The 12,194-nt window shown below is 43.1% G+C and overlaps 1 protein-coding gene across 2 annotated transcripts in view; it reads right to left on the reverse strand.

Moving 5' to 3' along the window:
• Positions 1-12,194, reverse strand: part of INTS4 (integrator complex subunit 4) — a 111,927-nt gene that overhangs the window by 2,382 nt on the left and 97,351 nt on the right. For both annotated transcript variants that reach the window (XM_029914851.1, XM_029914852.1), the window contains 4 exons: positions 9,060-9,119; positions 7,152-7,311; positions 6,821-6,964; positions 2,838-2,958 (listed from right to left, as the gene is read on the reverse strand). In XM_029914851.1, coding sequence (XP_029770711.1) covers positions 2,838-2,958; positions 6,821-6,964; positions 7,152-7,311; positions 9,060-9,119 — 485 coding nt within the window. The remainder of the gene's footprint in view (positions 1-2,837; positions 2,959-6,820; positions 6,965-7,151; positions 7,312-9,059; positions 9,120-12,194) is intronic.

The raw sequence follows: 12,194 nt of genomic DNA on the forward strand, positions 1-12,194 counted from the left end.
TGGGACAAACCATGTAAGCCACTCATCATGCCTGGAAGAAGATCTCTCTTATGAGGTATATACTCTTGCTTCCATCTTAGAGATGAAAAAACTGAGACAGAGAGGTAAAGTAACTTTCTCAGGATCACACAGCAAGGGAGGCAGAATCTGGAACCTGGCTGGCGTGACATGAAGCTTCTGACCTGGCAGCCTCCGGCCTCCCCGAGGAGAGGCCCCTGGTACAGGGCTGCCGCAGGACCGCGTGGAGGACCACCCAGGCCCCACCTCCTGGATGAGGAGAAAGTAGGCACCGATGCGCTCAGAAGGAGAGCATGATTCACTTCAGTGCCCCAGGTCAGAAGGGAGCATGGTATAATGAAAACACCAGGGATTTGGTAGTTAGGAAATGTAAATGCCAGCCTCAGTGCCACCACTGATCAGCTATGTGGGCCTCCATTTATGCACCTATAAAATGAAGAACAGAATACTAAATTCCCCAACACCAACTTGGCCTAAGGATTAAATGAATTTTGATGCCGCATTTAAAATCCTGTATTCAATTTTCATTATTTATTTTTTTTAATTTTTAGTGTTATTTATTTTTTGAGAGACAGAGACAGCGCGAGCAGGAGAGGGTCAGAGAGAGAGGGAGGCACAGAATCCGAAGCAGGCTCCAGGCTCTGAGCTAGCTGTCAGAAGAGGCTCGAACCCACGAACTGTGAGATCATGACCTAAGCCGAAGCCGGAGGCTTAACCGACTGAGCCACCCAGACACCCCTCAATTTTCATTATTTGTTGAGCATTTACTACCTCTCAGGCTCAAAGGGCACATGACACAGAGGCATCACAGGTACGGAGGTAGAGACAATGAACAAGGCCCCTGCTCTTGGGGTGCCTCCATTCTAATGGGAGAGTCAGTGACAAATTAAATGAGAGAATTCCTGATACTAATAAATGCTATGCTGAGAATTAAAAAAAAGAGATTTGTAATAGCAGTCTCTCTTCAGGCTCAGGACAGCCTGGATGGCAGCCCTCGTTGGAACAATGACTTGCTGTGTGACCAGGGCGAGTTGGTAGGCCCTTCTGAGACCTTCGAGGATTTTCTCAGATCCAGCATGCTGTGATTTGCCTCTGAGCCGCGGGCCTTCCAAAACAATGCTGTTCCACAGCCTATCTTTCTGGCATATCAAGTCTAGCACTCCTTTATCAGAAGAGATTAGAACAAGAAATTCCACCTTCCTGTGGTGGCTAAGAGTGCAGATCATTCCAGGTAGCAAGGATATAAAATGAGGGACGTTCAGGGAGGAAGATCCTGGGTAAAGCACTGCTGGTGCTCCCTCAGTGGTGCCAGGCCCAGGGTCACTGAGTAGACCCGAAAGGGGCTGGCCTGATATTCAAGAGCACTACTTTCTCTTTGTGAAAACTTTATTATGTCATTTATACTGACCTAACACCACTGACAGAGGGAAACGATTAATAAGGGCATTAAGTACTCATGTAACTAATACAGTGAAAGAAATTTCTAGAAAGCATCCACTTATTTATAAAATAAACCAAACTTGGTGTCATGAAACAGTTTTTCCAGTAACAACCATACATCTGAATCACCTTCAATGACTGAGAAAATACCAGTGAGGCCAATTCGCCCCCACATTTTACGTTCTGTAGATTGAATCTCTTTTTAAAGTTTCTAAAAGCAGTTTTACAGGCTTGAAATGTAATGTTTCAGACACTTGTATTCTCCTGTTTTATTCTTTTTTTAATTATTTTTTTTACAATTATTTATTTTTGAAAGACAGAGAGAGAGAGAGAGAGAGAGCACAAGTAGGGGAGGGGCAGAGAGAGAAGGAGACACAGAATCTGAAACAGGCTCCAGGCTCTGAGCTGTCAGCACAGAGCCCGATGCGGGGCTCAAACCCACAAACAATGAGATCATGACCTGAGCCAAAGTTGAATGCTCAACCAACTGAGTCACCCAGGGACCCCTCTCCCATTTTATTCTTAAGAATTAACAAAAAAAATTTTTTCTATTCTTTTATTTATTTTTGAGAGAGGGAGAGAGAGAGAGAGAGAGAGACAGAATGAGCAGGGGAGGGTCAGAGAGAAAGGGAGATACAGAATCTGAAGCAGGCTGCAGGCTCTGAGCTGTCAGCACAGAGCCTGAAATGGAGCTCTAACCCTCAAACCACGAGACCATGACCTGAGCCAAAGCCAGATGCTCAACTGACTGAGACACCCAGGCGCCTCTCTTAAGAATTTTTAAAGCTATTTATGTAACCTCCTTGTCTTTTCACAAATTATTAAATTATTACATTAAACCAGCCCATGGGGGAGGGGAGGGCAGTAATATTTTACTTGTTTGGGAGGAACAAACTAAATGGTTCATATACAAAGACAGAATGATTTTAATTTGGGGTAAGAAACATAAAAATGTATAAATTCCAAACAGAGCAATCCTCAGAACTAATTCTCAGAAGGAGAATTATCATCTTCATCTAGAAGGTGGGGAAATGGACTCCGAAGGGAGAGGGGCTTGTCCAAGGCTCTGCTGCGAGTCAGTGACAGAGTTAGGACAAGAAAATAGAGTGCTGGCATCCAGCCAAGGGCTCTTTCCATTCTACTGTAACCTCCTGTATACTTTCTGACAAAATCTTGTGCCACAAGCAATCAGAGCAATGCAGCAAATTAGTCGAAATGCAGCCAGTTTAAGCTTTCAAACTCCTTAAGAAATCAAGTACAGTCCTCATCAGCATGACTGAACCATGTATTTTTCAAAGTGCAAAAAAACAACTGCCTCCAGGTGAGTGTCATCCCCAGGAGCATATTTTCCTGTCCTCCCTGGCCCACTGACCCCTTACCTGTCCAGGCAGTGTGCGAGAGGTACACCTGAGTGATAAGCCGGTGGCGCCCTGGCCCAGGATTCCGGAAGTCTGCCGGCTTAGGATGAATCATCTGAGCCTGGCCATCTGGATATAAGACCTAAGAGGTGAGACAAGTGAGAAATAGGGACAGCAGAGCCATGAATGTTCAACAAAACTGCAGTGTCTGTTGTGAACCCCAAAACAGGAGGAAAAGACGACACTGGCCTTCATTAAAAACTGTTCCAGGAATGGGAGGCAACACTGTCAAGTTCCCCTGCATTCTCTGCCCCGGCACAGAGCAGAGTTTGATAAATGTTTCCTAATTCATGGTGAAGAAGTGACAGGAATAAAGTGCTTCTATTCAGTACAAGAATAAGGAAAACTGCGAATCCCAATGTGAAAAGCCTTCTCAGGCACCCTCATCGGGATGACTTGCTCTCGCCCCAGCTGTGAATCGTATCATAGGCCAGCATCCACCACCAACTACCAAGTGTTTAGAATAATTTTGTAACTGCATTCTCTCCGCTAGGTTATAAGCAGCTAGAAAGCTCTTGCTATAGGTCTGTCAACAAAGGGCTTGCTCTGTTAAAAAACACAATTCAACTATGTAAATGTGAAGATCTAACTGGCTTTATCAAGTATCTAGCAAGTAGAGGAATGCTCCCAGGAGCCATACAAAATGGAAAGGACACATTCCTGGAATGGGCTGACACTGTAATTAAGTCTTGGGTTCCTGTGGTGGGGGGCAAATGACTCCAATTTGGGCTATTTTTTCTTTTTTAAGAGATCAAATCACTGGCTGGTTCTCAAATCTCACACACGGCCAGTCTTGTCCTCACCATCCCAGGGGGGCCTCACAGCTATCTGTGGGCCCCTTCCACTGCACAGTGTGCAAATGAACTAAATGAACAAATACAGCTTATCCTAGAACCACAGGGCCTGGACTACAGAAGTATATTGATAAGGACAAAGTAGGGAACTACACAGGCCTTTCAACTGTGAAACTCTGGAGAGGCAGGTCTCAGCCCGCCTGCCTCATGATGAAAGAGGACTTCAGCTGCCTCCATTTTGACCCCAAACTTTCTAATCAAGTACGTTCTTCTTTCCAACTTATTGCTTAACTCAGATAAATGACCCAGAAGGCAAAGTATCTCCTGAAAGAAACCAAAACTACCCTCTTTAGCAGTAATGACTACACTGAGCCAGCAAGACCCCACAGGATTGACCCGGGACAATGAGTGACTTGACCTTCACTGCCCACCTGCATCTACCCACCCTTGTCCCACATTTTCCTTCTATAAACCTGGAAGTATTTTCAGCACTCTGGAGACAGTCTTTGAGACGTTAGCGTGCCATCTTCCCAGTGTTGGTGTCACTGAAATAAATTCCTGTCTTGTCTCACCACCACCTGTCTGCCTCTGGATTTTGCCAGCAGCAGGTGACTGAACCTGGTCTGTCTGAGACCCCCCCGAACCAGGTGCTCTTGCAATAATCTCGTTTCATCTGTCCAGAACAGGTCTGGACAGCATGTTCCTACCATCAGAGCTGTCCTGCAAATCAACGGGGAGCTCCCACCTATGGAGGCTTCTGAACTGTTTGGCCATGCATTCGGTGGGGCGGCTCTGGGCATTTTTCAATATTGTCTAGCACATGACCCTTATATAATCTGCCTGAAATTTCATTTATGCTTAATTCATCACTGACCTTTTCCAGGGATAAATGTGAAACAGCAGTTCTCAACTCTAGCTCCACATTAGAAGCATATAAGAGTTCTCAAAAAGAAAAAAAAATACTGGTACAATCATGGGGCCTACCTTCCAGATTCTGATTTAACTGGTGTAGGCTGAGGCCTGTGCATCATTATTTTTTAATGCTTTCTGAGTAAGTCTAAAGTGGAGGTAGGTTACAGAACCACTATGTGGGGAAGGAGGGGAACAACAACCAAAAATGTGCAGCACCGACTCAGAATTAGTTCTCTGTAGTTAAAATAAAGAATTCCGTAACCAAAGGGGAAAAAAAAAAAAAAAAGGATTCCTGCTGGGAAGCCATAGGCCTTTTCCCCTCTACCATCACCAAAGCAAATCTTCAGGGCCTGACTCATTCTTACCTCTTCCAGGAGGCTTACCCTGCCGGCTCCAGGCTGTTCTGTCCTCAGATAGCACTTACTTACAGTCAGCGCTTGCATCCCTACTTTTATCCATATCCCTTATGCCTAGAATACCTCCTTTTGCTCTTCCTCATTCTTTGAGACCTCATCCATGCAACAGTGTCCACAGAGCCTTTCTTTTCCACCGCCTCCAACCACACTGTCCAAATTAAATTGTCTCACTGTGTGAGTGTGTGTGTGTGTGTGTGTGTGTGTGTGCATGTGTGTGTATTATAAATATATTACAACATTTTTTATAGTAGCTAAAAATTGGAAATAACCCTGTAGGAGAGGAAAAATAATTTTCCCTCTACCCTCCTAGGTTCTGGGCTAAGACTACATCTATAATAAAAGACAGATAAACAGGAGAAAAATGGAAGTTTAATAACATGTAAACATCCTGTATTCCTGAGAAATACCCAGGAAAACTGACTAACTTCCTGAAATGGCCTAACCTTAAATGCCATCTTCTGCCAAAGACCAAAGAAAGGTATTGCAGTGGGAGGGAGCCAGTTATGGGAGGTTACTAGGTAAGCACAATAAACAAAGGTAAGATTGCTATACAAAAAAAAAAAAAAAAAAAAAATTAAAGCTATCTTTATGCCCAACCTGGGGTTCATGCTCTACCAACCAAGTCAGACAGGTGCCCCTGTTATGCAAATTTAAATTGGTGCCTGCTTCACTGGTAAGAGTTTCTAAAGATTTAGTAATCCTTCTCTTCCTGGTACAAAGAAGGAGACACCTTTACAAATGTTGATTTCACTTATAAATTTAAATTTCCCACACAAACAGACAACTTCTCTGTTTTCAGTATCTTCTCTGTTCCAGTATCTGTACACTCTCAAAACCAATCATGGCCAAATGATCTCTACGCCAAAGAGGCATATTTCGAGCGTCAATATGGGAGTCCCCTCTGTTCTTGTCTTTGAAACTTCCTAGTTTCACAGCCAGAAGCTGAGTCAGAATATTACTCCATCACTTCATTGAACCAGTCAGTCTCTTATTCTTGAGAATAAGTCAGCTCATTTAAACAGCTGGGTCTCTTTTCAGAAGGCAGTGTTGCATACGGGTTCCCAAAGTTAGGCCTAGAGCATGCCAGCAATCAGGTATTTAACAAGAGGCCACAGTATTCTTCTGTGCATGTGAGTGATGACTGAACTTCTGTTTTATAGTTGCATGTCCATTTGCTTTCACTGAAACTGAGCATCCTGAGGCATGAATTTAACATATCCACCTCTGCAACCCAAGTGCTCTTCATGTGCAACAGAGTAAGCATTACTACGTGGGTGGGTGGGAGAGTGGGGAGTATTCTTTGTGGCCTTAACTGCAGACTGTCCAAACTGACTGGTGTTTCTACTGCGTGTGGCAGGTGTCTCTCATGTGTCTAGCTTAGGGCAAAATCCTCCCTAGTGATTTTTTCAACCCATAAATTTTGCTCACCAACTGGCCCCATCCACAGCCTGAAAAGGATTTGTTTACTAGTTTGCTTGCAGCCCTGAAAATACCAAGTTTTAACCTCACATCACAACACTAGAAAGACCCTGTCATTCAGTGAACCCTTACTGGGCACCAGCGGCTTTGTATACTTCATCTCCTTTTAGTGTCAACTGTTCCTAGTTGTTAGCTGTAGCATCTGAGATTCAGAGTTTAAAGAAACTTGCTCTGAACTACAATCAACAGAAGAGATGGGAATCATACCAAGACTCTTTGCCATTAAGAATCATCTCTTCTCTCTCCCCACTTTCTGTCCCTCAGGTAGAAATTACAGGGCTGCTGGAGTTAAATGCTTCAACACATGGTCTAGAAGCTCCACAAAGACCCAAATTTGACAGACCTGGACCTTCACGGTGTTCTGAGGATCCTGAACGTGCTCCAGGGTTGCATCGACATCCAGGGCCACAACCAACCCAGATGTAAACCGCAAAGGGTTGTCTGACTCGCCTGCTGGTTCAATGATGGTGGCTGAAGCTTTGTGAATCTGCAAGCAAGAAGGAAACACAATGATTCTAAAGCCCGATCATTCCCGGGCAACAAAACGTGATCCGTGCATCTTTCTGTCTCCTTACTGACAGACACGTGAGAGCCAATCTAGCCCAGCTATTCAACTGGTCAAAGAAGATCACCAAGGGGAACATTTCTGACTATCTGAACAGACTTGACAGGACCTGTTCTGGAAGAGGGAGGTGTAGGAAGGTACTCTGACGCAGCATGGTCTGTACAATTTTGACCACTTCTACAGGTTTAGATGTCATGAGTCGGGGCATCAGGTCAAGAAGTTTGTCCACAAAGCTGTCCTGTAGGTGGGGCAAATCAGCGATAAAACACCTGTAGGAACAAACAGAAGCCAAGTGACTAAGCATTCATTTACCACAGGATGATCCCCAAACATATGCCAAATCCAAAGGTAGAAGTGGTGAACTGAAGGAGCTCATAGTCCCTGAATGAGAAAGCCAGGCATCCAAATAATTATGCTTTGGTGATATAAGCATCCTAACAGCCTCGTGTATTGAATACCCCTATGTGCCAGGTATACTTTTCAAGTGTCCGACATGATCTTGTTTAATCCTCCCAGCAATCCTGTGCATTGTTACAATTATTATTTTCATATTGCGGATTCGTTAATTAATTTAACAAATACATCTTTAAGACTTTGCAAGTGCCAAATATCAAAGGCACCAGGGACATAACAGTGAGCAAAGGAGAAGAAAATGCCTATCTTAATGGGGCTTACATTTGATGATAGGAACACGGAGATTCAGAGAAAATGATGCTGCATTGAGGCTTTAAGAAGTTAAGTAAAGTCATTCCCAGCTCTGATTCCCACAGTGCTCCTGCCTTATAGAAGAGGGCAGTCAAAAAATATTTCACTGAGGTGATAGCAGTGCAGGGACTCAGGTGCTGAATTAAAAAAGAATGTACAATTCTAGGCAACAGATGAGGAACTATGGCATACCAAGCTACCACCTTCCCTAAAAGTCTTTTCAGTCCAACTGTGCAAAAAGAGACTCTTCATTTAAAAGAATCTAAAACCAGGGGCATCTGGGTGGCTCAGTAGGTTGAGTATCCAACTCCTAATTTCAGCTCAGGTCATATCCCAGGGTTGTGGGATCAAGCCCCACATTGGGCTCCACACTAAGCATGGAGCCTGCTTAAGACTGATATTCTCTCTCTCTCTCTCTCTCTCTCTCTCTCTCTCTCCCTCTCCCTCTCCCTCTCCCACTCTCACTCTATCATGAGAAGGGAGATGGAGGGAGGGAGGGAGGAAATAAGTGACTGAGTGAGAGAGAGAGAGAGAGAGAGAGAGAGAGAAAGAGAGAGAGAAAAGAAAAGAACAAAAGAAAGAGAAAAAAGAATCTAAAACCAAAGTAAGGCATGAACTCAGTTGAGATTTGAAGCTAGGATCTTAGAGAGCCAAACTGGAGCGTATCATTTGCTAGAGAGCAGCACCCACTGGTGAAGCGCGGTATTGCGACTCAGCCCTACAGGAAGCTATCTCACCCAGATGAAGACTCAAAAGGATAGTCATGTAAACTTCAGGTTTGACGTTCATCAAACTTCCTTCTTCCTAGTATTATATTGCCAGTATATCACATGTCTGGTCACCAATTCAACTATCACGTCTTTGCTAAGCCTTCCACTCATCTACTAGATCTGTTTTAGCCAACTTACTCCATACAGAACTCTGAGAAAACAGAGCTGGAACAATTTTGTGTAGGTTACTGTTGTGGAATTTCCATTTTTCTCAATAAAGAATAGTGGTGAAAAGAAATTTTTTGAGATTTTTTAACAAAAAAAATTGTTTTTACCATCTAGATAGTTGTCTTTTTGTGTCCCAGTTGAATGTTGAATCCAAATAATTCCTGGTATTTTTATTGTACCGTTGTTGTACATTTAGCTAAGTTTAAAGAAGTTCCCATACCCCTAAAGAAAATGCACAAGAGGGCACAAGCTACAGATAACATGTTGGATGCGCTGAACCAAGGGTTCTGGCTACTGATTGCTCTTGTTGCCCTCTAAGTGCTATTCTCTGCACAACCAAGATTTAATAAGCTAGATGGTAATGAAATACTTGCCTCTGAAAAAAGTCCACTTCCTGTAAAAACTTTTCACACATCCCAAACAAGGGGTCAACTCTGCAGAAAAAGAGAAAAACAAACACACATACATAGATTTTGCTTATGTAATCTTCAAACTGAGGAATGAGGACCAAATCCCCAGAAACCTGAGCCTACATGAAAGGAAATGAGAGTAATACATTACCAAAAGTATCTCTAAAAGGAAGAGCAGATTCCTAATGGACCTACAGTGAAAATATCTGCCAGAATGCCAAGACCCAATTAAAACACTGGAGTGGCTATTGGGCTCAGTGAGCACTCAGAATCAAGGGCTATCATAGGCTGGGCCTGGTATCAGACTCTCGAAGGATACAGGGCAGAAGCACAGCCTGCAGACAGTGTGGTGTCACATGTCCTCCTCGGTGGGAGTCCTCACCATGCTCCATTCAGCTGTCCACAGAGCTGTCTGGGAGCTCGGATCTTGCGGTGGTCAGACAGCTCAGGTTCAAGGAGATGACATCTCCATCAGGTGAGCTTGAAGACCAGCCTGGATGAGAAGCCTCATGCTCCACATGTGCTAACATCCCCTGACACAAATCCACAGGCCTACCTTCCAGGGTCCCCACAAGGTATACACCCAGTTATAAGAATCACTGCACTCAGTGGAACCCAAAGCTTGGTGTCTGCATCAGGCAGTTACAGTTCACTGGAAGTCCCTTCTGGTCTACATGCAATTTTCTCAGTGATCATTTTTATGATCACAGTGTTACCTAGTAAATAGAGTTGATACTACCCGGTTTCCAGGGGATATACCTAGAAAGTTAACCAAAGGTCAAATTCTCATGCAGAAGGGGAAAAGATTTGTTTCTACTCTGCTCATAGACACAGACTATGTTTTTTCCTCACTTGGCTTCTCTGCTTCACAGCCGTGCGTTTTCTATTTCTTTTAATTTCCGCATGAAACTTTCTATTTATTTTCATTAGTACAGTATTCATTAGAGGAGCAAAGTTCCAGTGAAGAAAAACAAACACTCTTTCCTTATATAAAAACATGAAGAAAACGGTGTTTAATCACTTAGTTTAGTCTTTCTACTAAAAAGTAAGCTCCATGAGAGTAGGAACTTTATATTAATCATTTTGATATATATCAAAAAACTGTCTTAACTCTGATAAATTACCAGAACTGGAACGGAAATCTGATAGTGTGGGTCACCCACTAAAGATCTCCAGGAGTGAGAGGGCTGGGAGGGAGACCTCCAGCTAAGCAGGGGGTGAAAGGAAAGGAATTCAATGAAGCAGTGTCAGTGTGGGGCCTGCCGATATAGAGTCATCTTGTAGAACTTTCCAACAGTAGACCTTAAGAAGATTTGGGAACTCTCTCCGAACCCCTAACAGAGCAGGAAGGCTCACCTATAGGCTATATGAAGTAGGCCTTTATCACTAAGAACCTCCACTTTTTTCTTGGTGTGAGGGAGCAAAGCAGAGGAAAAGTAAAGTCCACTGGGAAACCAAACACTGTTCTACAACTGATTTCCATTTATAAGTATGCAATTAAAAGGATACCAAGCAGACCTCAGTGAAAGTCAAGGCAAGAAAGCTCAGAAAAAAAAATTTTATTTCTAATAAATAACCTCGGTGAGATTAAAGAGGAGATCTGAAAGGACGCTACACTGATAAAGCATGAGAAACTGCTATGAAAAGGGCAGACTGAGGAAAACATACTCGCAAATGAACAGTAATAATGAAACGAACTCAAAAGTGAGGAATACAACATTGAAAAATGATGAAAACTCAAGTTATAACTTAAAAGAGCATATTGAGCAGGTGGGTCAGACGGTTAAGCATCTGACTTCGGCTCAGGTCATGATCTTGCAGTTCGTGAGTTCGAGCCCCACATGGGGCTCTGTGCTGACAGCTCAGAGCCTGAAGCTTGCTTCAGATTCTGTGTCTCCCTCTCTCTCTGTTCCTCCCTGCTTGTATTCTGTCTGTCTTTCTCTTAAAAATTAAATAAAGATTAAAAAAAAATTTTAAGAGCATATTGAGCAATGTACTCATAATATAGAGTAGAAAAGCTAAGAAACTAAAATTATGAGAAAAAAGATATGATATAGGGAAAACAGATCCAGAAGACACAACATCCTATATGACAGACTGGAGAGGATGGAAGTAGTAGTAATTAAAGAAATAATGGAGGGGAAAAGATCCCTGAGCTAAAAGCGGAGTTTATACTTCAATGTCCCACTGAAGGTTACAAAGAGCATTGAAAGAAAACAGGTATCTACACATAGCCTGGTAGAATTTCTAAATTCTAAAGAGACTACAAAAAAAGAAGAAAAAAAAAAAGGAGAAGAAAGAACCAAGAAAAATAAGGAAACTAAAGACAACCAGGCTGACATCGGATATCCTAACTGTAACACTAAATACTAAACAGTAACTCAGCCATATTTACAGAGTTCTGAAAGAATTCCAGTTATGCGTAAAAGAGAGGCAGTTTCAGACATGCAGGGTCTCAATAGTGTACCAATTATGTATTTATTCAGAAAAATAACTACTAGAGAATATGCTTAGAACAAGGAATTTTAGGGGTGCCTGGGTGGCTCAGTCAGTTAAGCATCTGACCAGCTCAGGTCATGATCTCATGGTTCATGAGTTCGAGCCCCGCATTGGGCTCTGTGCTGACAGCTCAGAGACTGGAGCCTGCTTAGGATTCTGTGTCTCCCTCCCTATCTCCCGCCCCAACTCATGTTCTTTCTCTCTCTCTCAAAAATTAATAAACATAAGAAAAAGATTTTTTAAAGAACAAGGAATTCTAAAAAGCAGCTGTGGCACACACACACAAAATGGGAGAGCAAGCTGGAGCTAACTCATTTTGAAAAAGTATTTACAGGGGCGCCCGCCTGGGGGGCTCAGTCGGTTGAGCGGCCGGCTTCGGCTCAGGTCATGATCTCACGGTTTGTGGATTCAAGCCCTGCGTCAGGCTCTGTGCTGACAGCCAGCTCAGAGCCTGGAGCCTGTTTCGGATTCTGTGTCTCCTTCTCTCTCTGCCCCTCCCCTGCTCATGCTGTCTCTCTCTCTCTTTCAAAAATTAATGAAAGAAACAGAAAAAAAAATGTTGAAAAAAGTATTTATAAAGATTAATACATATTTTAAGAA

This window comes from Suricata suricatta, chromosome 11 (genome assembly GCF_006229205.1).
Source record: "Suricata suricatta isolate VVHF042 chromosome 11, meerkat_22Aug2017_6uvM2_HiC, whole genome shotgun sequence".
Classification (NCBI taxonomy): Eukaryota; Metazoa; Chordata; class Mammalia; order Carnivora; family Herpestidae; genus Suricata; species Suricata suricatta.